General features: G+C 45.0%; 1 protein-coding gene across 4 annotated transcripts in view; it reads right to left on the reverse strand.

Annotated features, from left to right (window-relative positions):
• tle5 (TLE family member 5, transcriptional modulator) overlaps positions 1-23012 on the reverse strand; it is a 59560-nt gene extending 36548 nt beyond the window's left edge. For 2 of the 4 annotated variants that reach the window (XR_013964548.1, XM_080771295.1), the window contains exon 1: positions 21950-23012. Coding sequence is in view for 3 of the 4 variants with exons in the window: in XM_080771295.1 (XP_080627421.1) it covers positions 21950-21976 (27 nt within the window). In the remaining variant the exon portion in view is untranslated. The remainder of the gene's footprint in view (positions 1-21949) is intronic. The other 2 variants (XM_080771296.1, XM_080771297.1) reach the window with 2 other exon arrangements.
• Positions 23013-23604: the final 592 nt, after the last annotated feature.

Below are 23604 nucleotides of genomic sequence, written 5' to 3' on the forward strand. Positions count from 1 at the left end.
TTGACAATTAATTGCCACAAGAATTGTGATTTAACGATTTAATTAGCGCTTCGCTAAATCCCACCCCCAAAAAAGAGATTGTCCAATGCCAATCCAAATAGTTTAGCAACTGTTGCTATGCAGGTCAAGCTTTCGCCACATCATAGCTGTCAACCCATCCCCATATTTTGCACACACACTCCCTGGATGCCAGCGATGAACCTCTGCCCCAACATTTCCAGAACGGCCTGTTATAGCGCCACCAGGAGGCCGACTTTTGAAAAATATTTTTTTGATATTTCTGCCCAAAATTTCCACAAACGCACAGAGACGCATTTATAGTAGGATATGAATAAAAAAGATTTCTGTTTGGCTTTTAGGCTTCGTAAATAACTTACGACAAATAACTTAATATATGAATAGTGGAAATATACAAGCTCAAAACATGTTTGGACCTTGTAGACTATTTTTGAAAATCCAACATGGAAACGATTATGACAATTATGACGAGTGACGATGATGCAATAACAACTGCGATTATCTCAAATAATTGAATTAGACGATTATGCCATAATTGTAAACAGGCCTATCATTCTCCACCCATTACATCTACAGAGCGCACATCTCCGCCAGTCTGGGTCGTCCACTCAGGGCTGTGTGTGTAAGTCATGGTCATCAGGGAAGCGAGGGGAATGTTCAACATATGGTGCACTCACTGTCGCATGACTCGTAAGACCATTTCTCCCAACGTTGGTGAAGACACAAAAAAGAAGAAAGCACACTTTCTGCACCGAACAGTGACAACATCTGTAGGAGTAGTAGCAAGAAGCGTGTTTTTCTTATTTTTTTGAAAAAGCTAAATGGCAAGCCTCGTTGGGTGGAAATGGGCATGGCCTATAGAGCGTCGCAGTCCCGCCCCTTTTATGACGACGCCAGGCCCAGGAAATAGTTCCCAATATTTTTTTTTCCCCATAGACATTTCAAAACGGATTTATTTAAAGACCTTATAAGCGTCCTACGAAGCCAACTGTTGTCGTGACAAAACATGACAACAAACACAATATTTTGGACCAAACAAATAATTACAAAGAAGAAAAACAACAGCTGTTGTGCCGTTTTCGTCTTCTTTCTAATCATTTGTTGTCATGATTTGTCACGACAAGAGTTGGCTTTGTCCGCGGCGTATATAAACGTCTTTAAATAAAGACTTTCTGAAAAGTCTACGAGGAAAATGAACGGGGGATTTATTTTCCGGGTCTCTTGAGGGGGGGGGGGGGGGGGGGGGGGGCGGGACTGCGACGCTCTATATGGAGAACGATCCAAGGAATCTAGAAAAAAAACGTCACAGACGATTTGAACATGACCTCACCAAACGTTCAACTCAACATACTCGTACGTGTGTAAAATCTGCGTTAACCCATCATGATCTCAGGTCAGAATGGGTTAATCTATCCATTTGTATAACTTTGAGAAGCGTACACAATCTCACCAAACGGGTCTGTATATAATAAGGGTTCCGTGTGGTTACATCTGCATTCTCAGTCTCACGTACAGTACAACACGTACGTACAGCCGCTGACAGTATGCGAGGCGCGTCGAGCTCCCCTCTGTATCATGCATTATACAGTGCTAATTATCTCTCTCTCTCAGTGACCAAAACAAGGAGTGACCAAAACAAGGTACTCTGCAGAGGCCTGAGAGTCCACAACAGATGGATGCCCATAATGTTAACCCATTCTGACCTGAGATCAGATTCATACGAGGTTTCCACGGACACACACTGGTCTGATTAACCCATTCTGACCTGAGATCAGATTCTAAAAATGTCAGTCGTTCTTCGAATTTTTCAAAAATAGCAGACCTACATGCTCTGTAGCGCGCCACTCGGTGGCGCGCTATGAGCTTGTAGATCTGCTATTTTCAATAGCTAAAGCATAACATAATGCCAACACCAAAAGGGGTTCCCGCACAAAATGGCTTAATGAAATACCGGCATAATATGGTGACACATGCATCTGCTGTGACGAGGAGAAGGAGGGGGGGAAAAAAAGTGCCTGTACGCCGTGTGACTCTAAATGTGTTGTGTGAGAAGGGTGTGTGTGGTGTGTGTGTGTGTGTGTGTGTTGACGGTGTGAGAGTGTGTGTATGTGCCCGTGTGTGTTGACGGTGAGAGAGTGTGTGTATGTGCCCGTGTGTGTTGACGGTGTGAGAGTGTGTGTATGTGCCCGTGTGTGTTGACGGTGTGAGTGTGTGTGTGTGTGTGTGTGTGTGTGTGTGTGTGTGTGTGTGGATACAGGGTGTGATAAGCCTCTATATATGATGCTTGGCTGCCACAGGGAGTAAATATTCACTGCTATGAATCACATACACCACAGCATAGAACAGCCCACCCACTATCTCATGCACAATTGCATAGTGCACACACACACACACCACACACACACACACACACACCACACACACACACACACACACACACACACACACACACACACACACACACACACCACACACACACACACACACACACACACACACACACACACACACACACACACACACAGAGAATGTAGACAATCTCTAATTTGATTCTGCCCCTGCTCCTTTGAGACGTAATTAAAGCATTAAAAGGCTTTGTGCAGCACCGGGGCAATTGAGACGGTCTTCTCGGGCAAATAAATGGGATTCATCGTTTCAGGAAATTGCTGCCCTGCACCCTCAACCCCCAAGAAAGCCCCCTCCTCCTCCTCCCCCTACCCTCCACCGTGATCATCTGGTCTCATCCATGTGAAATCTACTCTGAACTTAATGTCGATCTTAAGCGAGGATTACAAAGTCGTTGCCATGTTTCTGCTCTGAACATCAATCTACAAAGGCAGAGATTACGGAGGGGGAGAGAGAGAGAGAGCTTTTGCTTGTCTCGATCCCCTTCTAGAACACACACACACACACACACACACACACACACACACACACTTGGTGAAAGCAATCAGATGATATACACACAGACACATATATACATACACAAACCGCACACATACACAGAGAGCGAGAGAGAGAGAGAGAGAGGGTAACATCTGAAAACATCCTCCTTGGTATAAATCCCGCCTGAGGGGGAGACGAGGCAGTGTGCAAGGATTGTATTTCCTGGAGCAATATCTAACTGTTTACATCTCAGCTGGAGTGTGAGCGCGTGTGTGTGTGTGTTGTGTGTGTGTGTTGTGTGTGTGTCGTGTGTGTGCGTGCGTGCGTACGTGCGTATGTGGGGGGAGGGAAGGGATGAGGACGGGCCTGGGCGTTGTAATCACTCACTAATGGCTGGATGTTATCGCACTCCTACTTTTAAATGAATGCAGCAGATCAGCAGTGACTAACAGTTGGCCTATTTCTCAAAACGTCTTCTCCATCACAAGGATGCCATCTCAACCGTCCTCCAGCCACCCTCTCTGACCTCTCTCTGGCTCAGACAGAACATGGTGGGAGTATAATATGGAGATTGGAGATTCATACTGCAAATCGCAAACCTCAGGACAACAACACAATACAATACAAACCGCTTCATGACCGGCAGAAAGGCAATTCAGGTTTTTACAATGACTTGGCTCACTCTACTCTACCCCCTCTTCAATTGAGCAGGAGGAGGCCTAGAGTGAACAAAAAAATATAGAATTGTTTAAAATATTTTGTTTGTGACATCTGCAGTGGATATTTGAAATACCGTCGTTTTGTGAATTCTATGCATTAGTTGTGTCTTTCTATTGTTTGTATACTGGATGCCAAGTGTGGCCAAAGACACATTTCCATTTCATGTTAAATGTAATGGGCAAATAAAGTGTATTTTTCTTTATCTCAAGGATATAAAAAGGAGTCTTTTTAGCTGACAAAGGGAGAAACACACAAAATACTTGTGCTGCCTAAACCACAATATCCATTAGCCCTCTTTAGCCTGCTGGTGGTTGACGTGGGAGAGGGCTGTTTATGTAATGTCAGTGTCTTGTAGTAGGTGAGTGAGCGCCAGGTCTGAGAAATACAGAGGAAAGTAAGTATAACAAGGGGTGGTTGTCAGGATGTTGCCTTCGGGAGCTATATAGGTGTCATGGGACAAGACCAAGGACGCCGTCGACACAGATGACGTGCAACCCCGACCGGTCGCAGCCAGCCAGTGACCCACCTTTGCTTTAATGCCACGAGGGATAGAGCGCCGTTGTTGTGGACTGGTAAAACTATATCCTCCGACCCGTGACTCGGTTCACTCGCTGAACCAGAAGCTTAAGGGCTTAAGGCTGGGGGCCTAATACTTAAGTAGCACCAAACAAGACGAGAGATCTAGAAGAACAGCTCCAGCTCCCAAATAACATAAATATCCAGATGAGTGTGTTTTGGTAAAAGTGTACACTACAGGCATAGAGTGATCCGAGAGAGGAACGACAAGTCTTAACTGGCCATCGGCCACGTTCAACCCCCACGCACAGAACCGGCTTTGGGGCTGAGCGACGCTTGCTATGTTTATGTTTATGTGGCGTCTGCTAAGTGTTAGTGTGTCAGGGCCCTGTGCGTGTGTGTATCTTGGAGTGTTTGCACGGTCGTCTTTGCCCATAAATGATATGCGTTTGTTTGTGTGTGTTGTGTTTGGGGGTGGTGGTGGTGGTGTGTGTGGGGCTGAGGATTGAGGAATAGGATTGTGTCTTCAGCTGCTCTGGACAGGGGCTTTAGATAGAGCGCGGGAGAGCTTAATCCTGTTTGGGCCAGGAATTTGATTTTGATTATTATCTCGCAACGGTCCAAGCCAGGGCTTACCCACATTTCTGCAGCGTTATCCTATCACATCCCCACACACACACACACACACACACACACACACATGCGCGCGCACAGTCCGCACACACGCGCACACACCCCTCCACTACTAGCCTCTCCTCCTGACCACAGGCCAGCAGATTTGACCTCGTTAAGATGCTTTAAAGGGGATTATTCTACTTTTATCACTTCAGTGAAGTGCCCTCGCACACATAGGCTTGGCATGGCTTGGCATGGCTGGCCTGGCCTGCTTCCCCCCCCCCCCCCCCCCCCCCCCATTTGCTGAACTATCTCGACCTACCCCGCTCCATGCAAGGCTAGTCGAGCATGGGAAGTCAAAACACACACAAACATGACACTTAAGGCCCACGCTGCCCTCTACACGCACGCACACACACACACACACACACACATGACACACACACACACACACGCCAACAAGAAAGAACCTACACAAACACAGCTGACATGAGGTGGGGGGGGGCGGGGGGGGCTAGGCATGTTAACGCAAACGTACACACAGGCAGAGACTGCAAACCCAGGGGGAAATGGGCAATTTGTCAGGAGTGGGAAAGCAAAGAGGGCGACAGGGGCTGTGGACTTGGAGACATGGCTGAGATTAAAGCCAGTCTGGCAGAAGGGGAGGCTGTGAGATTACACCAAGCACAGTTGTGTCCATGATTGATGCCTGGTTGTAAAAAAAAAGAAAAAGAAAAAAGCCAAGGTTATTACTTACAGGGGTCCAGGGGGGGGGGGGGGAGGGAGGGAGTGAGGGAGGGGGAAATTACTCCCAAGGTTCAGAAACAAATAAGTGGAGTCTCCCTCCCCCCAAACCCTGTGACTTTGTACAGTATAGATGTGCTAACTTATGAGACGACACGATACAATAGGAGTTCACACTTAACACTGTGGTAAAGGACACATCTTCTAAATGAAAACCGGGATGTGCCTTGGACATGTATAGACGTCTTTGATACAAAACGGGACCGCAGTAAACGGCCTTGCAAACGGGGAGCGATGCAACGATAAACTTTGCCGAGCCATGAGGCACATAGAGCAGGAGCCTATCTCCTGTTTCTGTAGCGTGAGGCAGCTTGATGTACAAGTACACCCACTGGACATGACGCTAGTATGTCGCAGGGACTTATATACCCCCAATCCAACCCTTGAGGCCGAGTGTCAAGCAGGGAGGCACAGTCTTTTGTATGACCCGGCCGGGGATCGAACCCCGACCTCCCGGTCTCAGGGCGGGCACTCTAACCACAAGGCCATCGGTGGCCTTGTGGTTAGAGTGGTAATAATGGCATAATAGAGTGGCATAATAGAGAACTTGTCTCTGAGCCATAGAGTAGAATCGGCTCGATGGTCGTCCTGAATATTTTTTTTACTTTGGACCTCTTACTAAGTTGGGATGACCAGATCTTATGCATGCCATTGCGGGCTGACGAGGCCATACCCTTCCTAGTTTTTTTTTTTTTTTTTAAATACAGTCCATATCTTTATTTTTTCTTGTATTAATAACTTACATGCATGTTCAAATCTCGATGATGATGATAGTTATCCTTCAGCGCTATAGTTTACGCTCTTATTTATACGAGTACGGTGTGTGACAGGTTGGTGTTACATGCTGGAAAACAAAGTATTGTTGTATATATTCTAATGTTTAGTCTCGGCGGTCTTAGCCGCGGCGGTGGGAATTCCTGGAATGGTTTTAAGAGCAGTAAGCTGCTCAGTGTTCGCCTGCTGAGATTACGGAGGACGACACTGACCCCCGCGTAATATACTGTATGTGTAATTAGTGTGGCTGCAACCACACTAATTACAGTAACGCCAAAAGATTTGGCCTGTTTACTCTGTGAGGTCATGTGGGCCAATACATATTAACCCATTCTGACCGGGCACCCATTTTGGTGTTAGCATCATGTTATGCTTTAGCTATTGAAAAATAGCAGATCTACAAGCTCATATCGCGCCACCGAGTGGCGCGATACGAGCTTGTAGGTCTGCTATTTTTGAAAAACTCGAAGAACGACTGACATTTTTAGAATCTGATCTCAGGTCAGAATGGGTTAATCAGACCAGTGTGTGTCCCGTGGAAACCTCGTATGAATCTGATCTCAGGTCAGAATGGGTTAAGCAACGGACATAATCCTCATAAGAGTAGCGAGCTGCTCCAGCCCACAAAGGAACAGCCACACACTGCTGCTTTCTGCTCGACTGTATAATGTTACCACCAGAAAAGGAAAAACTTTTTAGCAACTTTTTTTTTTACCCACGATTTTGTAATCCTTTGTTGAGGAGGGCCTCCTATGCCCAGCTTTCCGGATTTGTGTGAACACAAACATTGGCTTATATAAGATAGACTGATCTCCCCCCCCCCCCCCACACACACACACACACACACACACACACCCACACAACACCCGGTGCCAATTGCCTAAAATGTAAATATTCCTGGGTGCTACTCTCCCTCCGTTAACCTGGGGAGAGCCCCGATCTGAGCTCATCATGCTTCCTTCAATGCATGAGGAGTACTTGGGGGTCACGCAGTGGTGTCATGGTCGTAGAACACCGTACCAAAATAATTGTCACGTGCACGCACATGGAACGGAAACAGAACGGTGCACGTGTGTACACGCTAGAACGCGACCCGCTAGATTCAAGAGAAGTCGCACCTAACCTCCTCGGTCACCACTCAGACTTTCCAAGACGCACCAAGTACTCAGTCTAGGTTTACTGGCGGTGGGCGCGCCTCCCTGTTTTCACACCAAGTACCCACTACTTTGTATAACAGCTTTAACTGTTCACCTGAACTCACGTTAACGGTAAGCAAAACAGCACAGCCGTATGGCTCCAGTAGGCAGACGCTTCTGTGGTGCTGGTGTTCTGCACGCCACAAGAATGCCTCCTCCACCATCAGAGAGATTCGTCCAAAGCAAACTTGTATTTTCGCCACTGCAGGCAGCGCAGTAAAGTAAAGTTTGTCTGATTATTTTAAGTCTACTTTTATGTGTGTGTGTGTGTGTGTGTGTGTGTCTAAAATTCTCATACACTATAAACAATATAGGCTTAGGCTATCAGAAGTGCAATGCGCACATGTAGGCGCATGTGCGTGCCCGTGGTACAGGAAAAAACCCCACCATTACACCACTGGGTTCACGTGATCAGTAGCCTGGAACTCACCTATGCTTTTTATGGCATAGGCAGCTCCCGGCAGGATCCGCCGGGAGAATATATGCGCAGCTGCGCGACATGAGACTAATTACTTAGAGCGACAGAGAGAGAGAGGAGCGTGTGTGTGTACATGTGTGCGTGTGTATGTCAATTTTACAAAGGTGCAGACAATCAGAAATCAGCAGAGAGTGAGCAATGTTTGCGCTACTACTCTATGCCGAATTGAAGTGGACTCAGACCCAGACTTTTTTTTTCTCCCTGGAAATAAAAACGTCTGGGTTTCCGAGGCTACGTGATCAGTGACATCGGGAAGATGTATTCTTGGCCTGCAGAATACTATGTCAATGTTCACATGACCCCAAGTTCTAGAATCTATTATTATTTCCACACAACAACTCTAAGGTGTATTAATGACAAATAGTTCAATTGAATAGTCATTGAAAATGACGTGTTACCGTTTCAGCTCACCGACGACTGAAATAGAGAAAGACAGACATAAGACATGAACTCGTGACATTTCTAGTTCTATATACACTTCATCATATCTGTGATGTCGGTCCCTGAAGAACCACCGGCATCAGTCGAGAGGGCTCTAGCTTGCAGTGTCTTAACGGGCTGATCCTCCCACCATTGGCCAGGGACGACAAGGAAGCCCCCCCCCCCCTTGACTTCATTCCAGTCAGAGGGTCTCTGTTCTCCGAAGCAAAAAGGCAGCTCTCAGGTAGAGAGAGAGAGAGAGAGAGAGAGAGAGAGAGAGAGATAGAGCAGCTAATTCTCTTGTCTAGCCTGGCGCAGCAGAGCACTATAGGGTTCTGTCAGGTCCAGGGGGGGCTCGGGCCAGGATGAGCGAGGCCTGCATGGGCAGGCCAATCAAGCAGCCCCCCCCCCCCCCCCCCCCCGAGCCGCTTTGTTCCAGCCCAGCGGCTCGCTCCGGGGTACAGAGCAAGGCGAGGGCCCCCCCCCCCCCCCTCTTCCTCCCACACACCTACTCAGGCAGAGCCGCTGCTGCTGCATACTGATGCAGCCGCTGCACTCCACAGCACATACACCCCTTAAACTCCTCCGTGCAACACACACACACACACACACACACACACACACACCTTGCCCCCCCCCCCACATAGAGCAACACCCACCACACTGTACATGCATACATGGGAGAAATAAATATAATACTAATATATACAGACAACAAAAGACCATCCCTCACAAACAAAGCAGTCAATTGCTTATGAATTTGTAAAATGACAGCTCATACTGCATTCCACCCCCACAACACAACAGAGGATTTATGCATAAAAAGTGCACAACACACACACACACACACACACACACACTGGGCACTGTGTGCTGCTGTGCTCTACACAGCAAAGCAACAAAACAAAAGTGTAACATTTATCTTTTAGTTCTTCCGAATACATTTGACGTCACGTAAAGTACCTTTAGTAAGGTAAAGTATAGTCCAGCCTAGAGCTAAACAGATATGTCGGTTTGGCTGATATATCAGACATAATAATTTTCACAATGCATCATGTTGTGATGCATTGTGAGCTTGCAGATTGGCTATTTTTGAAAGATGTTGAATAGTTAAATAAAGTCGCTTTAAGAAGTTAAATGTTCACTTCTTAAAACATAAACTTTATCAAATTGATTAGTCACAAAATGCATTAAAAACATGAATAAACGGTCTAAAGGACCAAAGGATTGGCCACAACGATTTGGCAACATTGGCAATGATGCATGACGACAACTGAGGTAATACAATCTGCCAGTCAAAGTCTAAACAGTTTGTCTGTGGACTGGAGCTACTGTACAATGCTTGCAGAAATGGTACAATAACAAAATAAGGGGAAGGAGTCAGGTGCATGTGTTACTGTTCCTGACCAATACAACAATCTGGCTGATAACGGGAATAATTTTGACTCCACGTGTCCCAATTTCTAACCGTTACGTTACGTTCCTACACTTTGGCCAAAAACAGAAGATCTAAAAGCGTCACAACTTCCTCTGTGATCTAGGAACTCTCAAATCAAACGCACCCCATTTCACTGGAGCCATTCCCCCCCATCTAGGAGCCCCCATAGCGTTTTTGACAATCGGCCAGTGTGGCCCTCCACAAAAATCAATATCACCTGTGACCCGTGGCCCCAACGCAGCCCCTCAAAAGCTATAGCCCCCTGCTGAGCATAGGGTGGGGGGGTGGGGGCCCCTCTGTTTGTCATGCTAATGAGTTAGCCTGCCCTTAACGACCCAGACATCTGCTGGGCTGTGTGTGTGTCAAGCCCCACATTCAATTTGTTCCCTGGATACAAAAATCAGATAAGACACTTGAGGCCAGTGAGGAGAGTGTGTGTGTGTGTGTGTGTGTGTGTGTGTGTGTGTGTGTGTGTGTGTGTGTGTGTGTGTGTGTGTGTGTGTGTGTGTGGGTCACACACGTGCAGTTACTGAGGTTGTATGGGTGAAAGGGGGAGAAACCTTTTATTTGCATGTACTACTAAAGCAATCATTACAACAATGAAGACATGTACAACTACCCAGGATAGAGAGGACAGGGGCCTGGAGTGCATTGTGTGTTTGAATAGAAAACAAAAGCTATTTTTGTACATCATGCACGGTATGTGTGTGTACATGCATCTACACCAACATCCTCTTGTATTATGTACACCGGTAAGCAACACAGCTGTGTGTGAGAACTTGTGTGTGTGCGAACGTGTGTGTGTGTGTGTGTGTGTGTGTGTGTGTGTGTGTGTGTGGGGTGTAACAGTTAGTTAGTAAGATAAGAACTAATCAATCTTATCTTCCATTATGAAATAATCCATTTTTGGGGGGGAAATGCAAGCAAATATTTTCATTGCAGGTGGTGAAACAGTTTGAAAATAGCTGGTCTATAAATTGAGCTTGTAGATTAGCCATTTTGTAAATGTTTGCCTGACACAGTTGTACAACAAAGTATAAAAGACAAGACCCCGCCCAGCATCCGAAACGGTCGAGAGCTTGTGTGGGGGTCCCTCTACTGTACTGTACTGTACTGTCACACCCAAAATCATCATATATACAGTTAATGTGTGTGTGTGTGTGTGTGTGTGTGTGTGTGTGTATTAGATTATGCACAACAGTTACACTTGAAATCAGATGAAAACCACCAAAAAAGGCTATTTTCATGCTCCGACACAACCAGAGACACACAAAGCTCCGTATAGGAGTGGTGGCACCAATCAAAAACACATGGTCGTGGACACTGAGGGTTGCCCACCTGCCCCTGGCAGGTAAATTAAACGTTTGGGCAGGTGGAGTTTGCCTGACAGGTTGCCAGACCGGCAAGACCCGGGCAAGTGCTCATTTTGAAACACACAACACGAGATATCCGTCCCAAAAAGTGTTTAAAATTTTTAACATTTTACAATAAAACGATTTATACTGTTCAGGAAAGTGCCTCCGAGACATTACACACAGAATAAATCGCCTTTAAAAAGTAAATAGCAGGCAGCAGCAGCCGCCTCTCACATGCATGGCACTGAGTATTCGTATATGCGTTTTTTTTTTGCATGCATGAGTTTGGATCATGCACGTGCACGTCGTGCACAGGATCAAATGCATACTACGTGTGTAAACGGCGTGCCTGGATGTGCGTCTGGGTCTGTCTGTGTGTCTGTGTGTCTGTGTATGTGTGTCTGTGTGTGTGTGTGTGTGTGTGTGTGTGTGCGGCCATGCAGAAAAGCGAGCGCGTAGCGGTGGGAGGGAGTTTGTTTAATGGGCGAGACAGGGGACCATGGGGATTAAGCTTCCCAGCTGGGGGCTTTAGAGGAAAAAGGGCTGGGGGCTGTTCTGTTAATTCAAGTGGCCTTAATAATGCCCGTGCACCCTCTGCCCCCGACCCTCCCACACAACCACATCAGATCTGGGAGGAAGTGCATGATAAAGGGGGACAAACCGCAGAAGTGTGTGTGTGTGTGTGTGTGTGTGTGTGTGTGTGTGTGTGTGTGTGTGTGTGTGCGCGCGCACGCACACACGCGCGCACACACACACAACCTGTGGCCATTGCTGTACTACAGAGGCTAAGCAGGGGAGATTTGGCACATCCATTACTTGTGATACACAACAGCTTTGGCATGGTGCCTTTCTGTCCTCTGCTGCACTTTCACAGTTCACACCACGCCCGGCTCCGTTTGAGCTGCTTTTGGAATACATTTTAAGCGTGTAGATTTGACACGCAACATACACCCATGTACAACTTAGTAGTAACTAGGTAATAATATAAAATAGTGCTTAAGCAACGCCCCAATACAATATGGCAAAAAAGGCTGCTTTCTTCTCTTGAAGCAAATGAACATGACAACAATGTATCCTCGATTGTAAAAAATAATAACGAGTCAAATTATTAGTACACGCGGGACCTGCGGGTTAGTTTTGCGTGGGTCAGGGTTTTCTATGACCCCGCGGATCCCACATGTATTCATAAAATTTGACTCGTCCCAGTCACTGCATCAATTGCCAAATCTCACACGTTGAATTTATTCCATCAAAGACGCTTGAAAACAGCCTTAATTGAAGCTAATAATGTCACTGGCAAAACACGATCGACGTCAATGCAAAAATACTGAAGCCTAGCTGAGCACAGCACAGGTCCGGGGCTAGGCTATAGGCTAAAAGTTATAATTATACTTCCGGCAGTCTTCCAGGTGTGCTTCAAAACGCCACTGAGCAACTTCCACTGAAATGAATTGCTTGGGGGCGGGACTAGCGCTCCGGTTCGGTCTCTATCCTTTATTCTATGGGGAAGACTGACACACAGTAAAGTTCATCGGGATCGAGACTCGAACCTGCGACACTCTTGTCATGCTGGATTACCAGCCAAGGCCCCTGGACCGCTAAGCCGGCACAGTGGTACTTTTACCTTTTCTGCATAGCCACAAGGCTCAAGAAGACAGTCTGCCACCAAAAACATGCAACTACTGCGTAACATGTCACTGTATATATATATAGGAGGACAAGACGTCCCGATTTGCTGAGAACAGTTGCCTGGCATTTCATGACATATTTAACCGTTTCTCTCAGATTAGTGGCTTATTCACAGGGCAGGGAAAGAACATTCTTGTTCACTGGACAATGTGGTTCATACAGAACGCACACCACTTTAACAAGACATCCATGATTCTAAAGTCTTATCCTACATTAAAATGAAAAAACCTGTCTTTCTGTGTGTACTGTCCTTCTGAATACTTTGCAGTGGTTTAACCAATCAATACACACACACAGGCAGGCATTACTTAATAGGAAGACACGTCCAACATCATGTTAATTAGCACAAATAATCATTATAACCTTTATATAAACTCTGAGTACAATTATTTTTCTTTCATGAGGTTTGATGAGGTCAGAGCAACATAATAGAATGTCAGGTCAGCTGAGCTCCATATATGGAGATCTAAGGGTCGTAGCGGTGACGTTCTCTGGAGTGTACAGGGTTTGATGAGGGCCCAGGTAGGGCTGGGCCTTAATTTTCGGACCTGTTGAGAACTCTAGTTTTCACCGGCTGTACTAATAACTTTGGGGCAGGCCCGTCTAGAGTTTGAATGGACGGGCATCAGTCAAAAAAGGGAGACATCGGGCCTGGGCCATGGCTCAGCGGTCCAGGCACCTTGGCTGGTAATCCAGTCTGGCAAGCTACAAGCTCATGGCGCTTGTAGGTCTGCTATTTTTGAGTGGTGCAACCACTCCTACAACCAGCAATGTCCGTGTACCCGTTTGTGTACCTGTATAAGTGAGCACGAGTATGTGACTTATTAATACCAGTAGGGGTCGCCAGAAACAGAGAGAGGGGTAGTGCTGTGTCTCTAAGAGAGAGAGAGAGAGAGAGAGGGGGGGGGGGGGTGGGGGTGGGAATTGCACCACTCAGTTCACACGGGTGTGATTTTTTTTAAACTCTCAGGATTTATGAAATTTTTAGAATCTGATCTCAGGTCAAAATGCGTTAAAAGAACCACCATTCTTCTGTGCGTTAGAATCTGATCTCAGGTCAGAATGGGTTAAGGTTCAATGAGGGGTGAGCAAGTCAGGTGAGAAGATGTGCAAGGGCAACAGACGGAGCAATAACATCCGCGCTCACATAAAACCCGCGGCCTGCTCGTGCCGGACTTTAATTGCCGTGAATTTGTTTCCATGCAAAGCGTATAGGGAAACTTGAAACAATGTATCGTTATCAGGGTTAAAAGTGGGACATGGTCAAGTCGCCATTCTGTTTAATGCGCCTTTTCAAAGCGCCAGAGATGCAGGATGTGCGTGTACCTAATAATACCACTGAAGAGGAGTCCTTTGTCCACCAGTCGACTTTGAGGCTTAACCCATTCTGACCCGAGATCAGATTCATACGAAGGTTTCCACTGGACACACACTGGTCTGATTAACCCATTCTGACCCGAGATCAGATTCTAGAAATGTCAGTCGTTCTTCGATTTTTCAAAAATAGCAGACCTACAAGCTCGTAGCGCGCCACTCGGTGGCGCGCTATGAGCTTGTAGATCTGCTATTTTTCAATAGCTAAAGCATAACATGATGCCAACACCAAAATGGGTGCCCGGTCAGAATGGCTTAATCAGGAGTTGTAGTAGCCACGGGGTAATCTGAGCGGTGGATATTGCTCTTGTCCTCATGTCTTTTATGCATGTAAATTGTCTTGTTCTGTATATGTGTCCTGCATACTTGGCTGCTGGGTCGCAAGACAAAATTTCAGTGTGAACTGACAATAAAAGTACTACATCATATCATATCACGAGTGGAGAGAGAGAGAGAGGTGGTGGTCAGTGCATGATTATTAGGATAGGGTTGAAGGGGGAGGGGGGAGGGGGGGGGCTAAAGCTCCAGAGTGGACTGACTGCTTTTGGTTCAAGGCTAAACTGCTGTAGCTCTGGCGTGGCAACGCGTTAAATCCGTAATCCCCATTTTTAATCCCGTGTGTTGGGTCTTAATACTCCGATCAAGCAGCATAAGGGCACTCAATTGGATTAGATAAGTCACCTCCTTCGGGGACCGGCAGGGCAGAAGTGGAGCACACCACAGTGTTCTCTGTCCTTGTGGAAGGGGACTGTATACGCCAGCAAGTTAAGGCACCGTCCGTTTAGGAGCAGACTGCTTCGGGGTCAAATGTAAATGGTGCATTTATATAGCGCCTTTATCCAAGGCGCTTTACAGAGATTGCGCAGTATACATTCACACACACATTTACACACTGATGGCGGCGGAAACCATGCAAGGCAACCAACCAGCACATCAGGAGCAATTAGGGGTTCAGTGCCTTGCTCAAGGACACTTCCGACAACAAACTCTGGGGGAGCCCACAGGGTTCGAACTGGCAACCTTGCGGTTACCATCCATCCAACAACTCTACCCCTGAGCCACCGCCGCCCCAGGGGAAATCATGTGCTGTAGTAGCCGCAGGCGTGTACAGGAACAGAACCCTGCACATACATAGCACATAATATGCTTCCATATAGAGAACAGTGGATTTCAACCCTTTTCATATCAAGGCCCAATATTTAGCCAGCATTTGAGCCAGGGACCACCATTTGATGACATTTAGCCTAGTCTCAGATTTGTGAAGACCTTATATAAGCGACCTTATAAGACCTTATAAGTTGGCTTTATATACAAAGCCAACTCTTGTCGTGACAAATCATGACAACAAACACAATATTTTGGACCAAACAAATAATTACAAAGAAGAAAAACAAAAAAAGTGCAGTTTTCTTCTTCTTTAGAATTATTTGTTCAGCCCCGAAAAATTTTGTTTGTTGTCATGATTTGTCACAAGAGTTGGCTTTGTCCGCGGCGTAAACGTCTTTAAATAAATACTTTCGGAAAAGTCTATGAGGTAAATAAACGGGATTTATTTTCCGGGTCTCTCGAGGAGGCGGGACCTCGACGCTCTATAGCCAAATAGCCAGTAAATTATGGAGACATTCGCCCCTCTGGTTCGTATGAAAAAGGTCAACTTAAATGTGCTGGAGAGAGGTTTGCCGTTAGTTCAATCCGATATGCCTTGTGCGTACTTGCCACTGTCGTCAAAATCCCATGATTTTTGATAGATGCAAACTAAGCCAATATTGATTCATCGAGATCATAATTTTATCGCAAAACACGTTTTTCTTCTGTGAAAGATATTGTTTTGAAATGAAAATCCAATAGCGGTCGCAGCTTGGGGCGGCCATAGCTGAACAGGCAGACTGGTAGAGAGTTCAGCCATAGGCTGAAAACCCACCTCTTCAGACTCCATCTTAGACCGTAGCACTTGCCCTAGCCCCGATGACCTTACAGGCGTATGGAAAGGTTCAACTTATATAACTTAGATTGCATTTTATGTAGACATAGCACTATAGTATATATGCATATTAGTTTCATTATATAGATATTCCACTGTTCTTAGCTTCCTTATATAGATATTCCACTGTTCTTAGCTTATGTATGATTCATGATGACTATTTGTAATGTATCTGATGTATTAACATGCATTTGTTCTTAAGAGCTTCTGCTAAATGCCTGAATTGGCCCAATTGAAAACCAAAAAATGACCGACTAATGGCAGATTCAAGCATTATTACATAACATTGCATGTAGATGGAAACTGTCTGAAAGGAGCTGGAGCCGCTGGACCAATGACAATGGCCACATGTTCTCAAGTCCCTTATGTTCTTTAACAGCCTCATATCACCGTCCACCAGGACAGCGTCCAGACTTTTGTTTACACTGGTTGGTGGACAGCAGGAAAATGACAGGAGGACACCATTGGGTACTAAAAGTAAGACAAAGGGCAAACAGCTTGCTATCTGTTCTGTACTAATAAACTCTGACCATGTGCTGGGTAAAGAAAATGTACATGAAAATAGCTTTCTCATAAAATATGAAACTCCATTGTGTAAATCTGCACAATGTACCGGTAATAATATATTGGTTTTCTTTGCAAGTCCCAATTGAGTATCCTAATGGAGTCTCCTCCAGTCATCAAATTGTCTCAGGAAAGCGACAAAAAAACCCAAAACTATCCATGAATGGGTGTGCAATTGATTAGAAATTTGAAAATAAGTATTTTAGGGGGCGAATGACTTCTTTAAGCCAGGCTTAAATCATATAAAAAAAACACTTAAGTTTTAGATTATAATCAGCTAACAGGAGGAGAGTACTAACTTTATATGGGTCTATCTGACATGATGACATAGCGCTGAATGATTAAACAAAAAAAAGACACCTGACCTATGCGATTTCTAAATTTGAGAAAGAATTGTGCTGCACTAGTTGGCTGTCCAGACTCCATTCCAATTGATTTTAGTTACTATTATGATTTTGCTACAAGTGACTTTAAGAGAGGTTTAAGTCATCCACTTTGATCTATCCATTCATCTTCAACCGCTTATCCATAGTCGGGTCGTGGGGGCAACAGCTCCACCAAAGAGCTCCAGACTTCCCTCTCCAGAGCAATATCAGTGATTTCCTCCTGGGGGATCCTGAGACGTTCCAAGGCCAGTGAGTCGATGCGTTTCCTCCAACTGCGCCTTGGTCTGCCCCGGGGTCTGTTCCCAGTGGGACGTGCCTCGAGCCACAGTAGTTGGCTACAGCTGCCACATTTTGAATAATAGTAATGTTCAGCAACTAAGCTACAGACAATAAATATGTTCATGGCAAATGAGAATCGTGATTTCAATTCTTGGGAGGAAAATTCAGATTCACATTTGAGCAAGTTATCGTGCAGCACTAGCCCATTGACTGTACATAACCAGATGTCAATAATGCCACATCTCAGACTGGTCCCTAGCCTGTGAGAACACCACAGGTTGGCTGGCTGTGCCACAACAGCAGCAGCAGCAGCAGCGGCACCACAGTACAGAGTGTAGCACAGTCAGCCTGCTATACTATACTGACTCAGACTGACTGCCAAAGGCCAAACCATTCATGTCACACAAGACAGGCGCTAGCCTCAGCATACGACCCCCCCGCCCCCTTTACCGAAGGGGGCAGTGGCAAAGGAACCTGTGGTGGTGGCTACAAATCGTTGCTATAGGGGAAAGCAGAGTGGCACCATATTAGTCTTCAAAGCTAGCTATTGTGCCTGCCTTGTACTTTGTTAACGTGTGTTATTATTTGACATTAGGCGGGACGGAAGTACTATATGAAGTAAGCAACATGCTATTATACGAAGTAACCAGCGTATATCCATTTTGTATATCAAGGCCCAATATTTAGCCAGCATTTGAGCCAGGGACCACCATTTGATGACATTTAGCCTAGTCTCAGATTTGTGAAGACCTTATATAAGCGACCTTATAAGACCTTATAAGTTGGCTTTATATACAAAGCCAACTCTTGTCGTGACAAATCATGACAACAAACACAATATTTTGGACCAAACAAATAATTACAAAGAAGAAAAACAAAAAAAGTGCAGTTTTCTTCTTCTTTAGAATTATTTGTTCAGCCCCGAAAAATTTTGTTTGTTGTCATGATTTGTCACAAGAGTTGGCTTTGTCCGCGGCGTAAACGTCTTTAAATAAATACTTTCGGAAAAGTCTATGAGGTAAATAAACGGGATTTATTTTCCGGGTCTCTCGAGGAGGCGGGACCTCGACGCTCTATAGCCAAATAGCCAGTAAATTATGGAGACATTCGCCCCTCTGGTTCGTATGAAAAAGGTCAACTTAAATGTGCTGGAGAGAGGTTTGCCGTTAGTTCAATCCGATATGCCTTGTGCGTACTTGCCACTGTCGTCAAAATCCCATGATTTTTGATAGATGCAAACTAAGCCAATATTGATTCATCGAGATCATAATTTTATCGCAAAACACGTTTTTCTTCTGTGAAAGATATTGTTTTGAAATGAAAATCCAATAGCGGTCGCAGCTTGGGGCGGCCATAGCTGAACAGGCAGACTGGTAGAGAGTTCAGCCATAGGCTGAAAACCCACCTCTTCAGACTCCATCTTAGACCGTAGCACTTGCCCTAGCCCCGATGACCTTACAGGCGTATGGAAAGGTTCAACTTATATAACTTAGATTGCATTTTATGTAGACATAGCACTATAGTATATATGCATATTAGTTTCATTATATAGATATTCCACTGTTCTTAGCTTCCTTATATAGATATTCCACTGTTCTTAGCTTATGTATGATTCATGATGACTATTTGTAATGTATCTGATGTATTAACATGCATTTGTTCTTAAGAGCTTCTGCTAAATGCCTGAATTGGCCCAATTGAAAACCAAAAAATGACCGACTAATGGCAGATTCAAGCATTATTACATAACATTGCATGTAGATGGAAACTGTCTGAAAGGAGCTGGAGCCGCTGGACCAATGACAATGGCCACATGTTCTCAAGTCCCTTATGTTCTTTAACAGCCTCATATCACCGTCCACCAGGACAGCGTCCAGACTTTTGTTTACACTGGTTGGTGGACAGCAGGAAAATGACAGGAGGACACCATTGGGTACTAAAAGTAAGACAAAGGGCAAACAGCTTGCTATCTGTTCTGTACTAATAAACTCTGACCATGTGCTGGGTAAAGAAAATGTACATGAAAATAGCTTTCTCATAAAATATGAAACTCCATTGTGTAAATCTGCACAATGTACCGGTAATAATATATTGGTTTTCTTTGCAAGTCCCAATTGAGTATCCTAATGGAGTCTCCTCCAGTCATCAAATTGTCTCAGGAAAGCGACAAAAAAACCCAAAACTATCCATGAATGGGTGTGCAATTGATTAGAAATTTGAAAATAAGTATTTTAGGGGGCGAATGACTTCTTTAAGCCAGGCTTAAATCATATAAAAAAAACACTTAAGTTTTAGATTATAATCAGCTAACAGGAGGAGAGTACTAACTTTATATGGGTCTATCTGACATGATGACATAGCGCTGAATGATTAAACAAAAAAAAGACACCTGACCTATGCGATTTCTAAATTTGAGAAAGAATTGTGCTGCACTAGTTGGCTGTCCAGACTCCATTCCAATTGATTTTAGTTACTATTATGATTTTGCTACAAGTGACTTTAAGAGAGGTTTAAGTCATCCACTTTGATCTATCCATTCATCTTCAACCGCTTATCCATAGTCGGGTCGTGGGGGCAACAGCTCCACCAAAGAGCTCCAGACTTCCCTCTCCAGAGCAATATCAGTGATTTCCTCCTGGGGGATCCTGAGACGTTCCAAGGCCAGTGAGTCGATGCGTTTCCTCCAACTGCGCCTTGGTCTGCCCCGGGGTCTGTTCCCAGTGGGACGTGCCTCGAGCCACAGTAGTTGGCTACAGCTGCCACATTTTGAATAATAGTAATGTTCAGCAACTAAGCTACAGACAATAAATATGTTCATGGCAAATGAGAATCGTGATTTCAATTCTTGGGAGGAAAATTCAGATTCACATTTGAGCAAGTTATCGTGCAGCACTAGCCCATTGACTGTACATAACCAGATGTCAATAATGCCACATCTCAGACTGGTCCCTAGCCTGTGAGAACACCACAGGTTGGCTGGCTGTGCCACAACAGCAGCAGCAGCAGCAGCGGCACCACAGTACAGAGTGTAGCACAGTCAGCCTGCTATACTATACTGACTCAGACTGACTGCCAAAGGCCAAACCATTCATGTCACACAAGACAGGCGCTAGCCTCAGCATACGACCCCCCCGCCCCCTTTACCGAAGGGGGCAGTGGCAAAGGAACCTGTGGTGGTGGCTACAAATCGTTGCTATAGGGGAAAGCAGAGTGGCACCATATTAGTCTTCAAAGCTAGCTATTGTGCCTGCCTTGTACTTTGTTAACGTGTGTTATTATTTGACATTAGGCGGGACGGAAGTACTATATGAAGTAAGCAACATGCTATTATACGAAGTAACCAGCGTATATCCATTTTGGCATGCTTTTAACCCTGTAGCACTCTCAATTTGTGAGAATGTAAAGTGCTTTATATAAACAAAATGCATTATTATTACTAGTCGTTTTGCTTGCCTGTCTGTCTGTCTGTCTGTCTAGTACTGCCTATCCAGCCTGGCTGGAGTTTCACAACAAGAGTGAGATGGGTTTTATTTGAGCTGTTCCCTGAGAGAAAATGCATTGCCTTAATTTGCAAACATAACTAAATGGGATAAAGAAGGATCTTTAACCTTTACATTAAAGACTCAAGAGACACGTTTCTTTGTATTGGACTATTTGGAATATACCCACTTGGGATATTTTATTTCTGTGACATAACATTTCTGACAACAAATACAATTTCAGTGAGTCAGTTTCAAATAATGCCTTACCAATGGGCTGAAAGTCCTCCCTGATTAATGCACGTACATCAGGACTGAGTTTGTTACCATGGAAACTTGAGATTAGGGGAATGTGGGAAATGTAAGATTAATTAACCAATGATCAAAAGCACCCACTGGACAGAGTGGGGGTACAAGGCGTTCAGACAGACAACATTAACAGTACCTGTCCTGTTCCATTTGATTTTCCTTGGTTGCTTTACAAGTACATTTGACTTCACAAATACCTGCTGTCGTTTGAGTTTCCAAAGAAAACAGACCCTAATAAGCTGGCACCGAGGTACACAACACACCTTTGGCAGCTGTTACATTCATTTGTTTGTCTTGCATGAGGATGCTTGCATCACCTGCCTTTATTTAATGTTTTAGTATTTTGACAGGTTTAAGTTCAAATCTAGGATTTCAGTCTAATCATGCAGCTACCAAGCACCATCTGCAGAACTTACCAGAACTAGGCAGTTGTTGACAACAATAACTGAATGTATTTACCATACAGTTATGTCTTTATGGACACAAACACCGTCATCATTTTTTATAGCATTGCATGAATTATAGGCACAGTCACAAAAAAACAAGTTCCAAGTACAACAATAAGTATAGCCCAACCTTTAGGCTGAATAAATCTGTTTGTGCTTTTTTTTTTTTTTCTTCTTACGCACATAATTTCTCAACTGGAAAATCTGAAAATATACACTTACTGAATGTCTGGATTGTGGAAACATCATGTCAATCCCTTCTTGTGTTGTCCTTCCCCCGTATCCGATGAATGTTAAGAATTAAAAAATAAAAAAATCTGGCCCTTGATTTTTTTTCTTCTTTCTTTTCTTCCTTCCTTGCGTAGCGTTGGTCCTCTTTGTCCACACAGTCAGCTAGCTGATGCAAGCTAGCCCAGAGAGAGAGAGAGCCCCCCCACACACACACACACACACGAGCTGACCAGCGATAGCAGGAAGGCTAGCAAATGTTAGCTAGCGACGCTCGCTCGCTCGCTCGCTCCCCCAAAAAAGCACAAGAAGAGAGGCGATATTACACTTTGCAGGCGCCTGAGAGGAGATAAAAAAGCTTATCAAGTCAATCTGTGGGTGATGATGATGATGCCACGCCACTCAGTTCAGTAGTCCGCGTGTTTACCAACCAACCAACCTGTCCCACACACAGTGACACACACTCAACAATCCCGTGGAATGTCAACTGTTTTAAAAGGCAGCAACCACCGAGGTTACTTTGTTTGTTCCCTGGCTTGGTTGGTTGGTAGCTAGGCTAATTCTTCAACAACAACAAAAAGGGGGAAAAAGAAAAAAAGGTGTCACTCAAAAATGATTCATTAGCCGCGTTACGAAGCGCCTGCTCTCTCTCTCTGCTGTAACGCACGCGCCGCGTAGGAACGCTGTTATGTTACTGCTGGTGCGCAGTATGCTGCTCGTTTTGTTCGCCGCGGTGGAACGTTTACTTTGACAGCCCCGCTCGCAGCTGCAACTCCCCGCCCCGTCCGGTGCTGCCTGCTGCTGGGGCGAAAAACACCACAAAAAACACCACCACAGCAGCCAGCCTGCTTCTCAAAAACAAACAAAATGTCTCCGGATATGTTCTAATCCTGTTTATTAATTTCAAAACAGAAAGAGAGAAAAAAAAGACAGTCAACTTAAAGCACCAATTAAATTATAGCGTGGTGCAATGAACGAACTTGATAATAGGGCAGGCGGCAGGCCTATTGCAGTTGAACAGATTCCATCCCGGAACGTCACTACAGAGTTGTAGAGAAATTATGTGAATTTGATAGTGTGTGGAGGACTCTGGTCGTGGTCTGGACTGGTATGGTATTCTACTAAACTGGGTTGGAAGTCATTCCACTAGGCTCAACGCTACATAACGCCCCCACACAGAAATATATGAAGGAGACCTAGAAGAGCACACAGCGCTGGGCCGATGATCTATTCTACACGGTGCAGGTCTATTCTAAACACCACAAAACAGTGAGCGCCCCTAGTGGATTATTTGACATTATGCTCCCATAGGGCCTATGCCTATCTACCTGTGATTCTCAATCATTCTCAATATACACATTTTTACCAGCTGCAAAACTGGTCTTTAAAGAGAAGAGTGGCTGATGTTTTAGTATATTACTGTATTTGTCTATTATTAATGGTTTTGGTGAATTGATCCTTTTGGCTACATCCCACATGGCTACGAATAGAACCACATTGACCCCATAAAGGCCCAGTTGGTTCCATTCTATTAGACACAAATAAGGGTCCATTACTCGGACTCCCATTTGGTTCCCAAGCATCATTTAGCTGGGATCCCTGGACCCCAGCGTTGAGCAGCTAACAGCTGTACAAACATGATTTCCAAG

Source organism: Protomyctophum bolini (genome assembly GCF_963924005.1).
Source record: "Protomyctophum bolini genome assembly, chromosome: 8".
Taxonomy (NCBI): Eukaryota; Metazoa; Chordata; class Actinopteri; order Myctophiformes; family Myctophidae; genus Protomyctophum; species Protomyctophum bolini.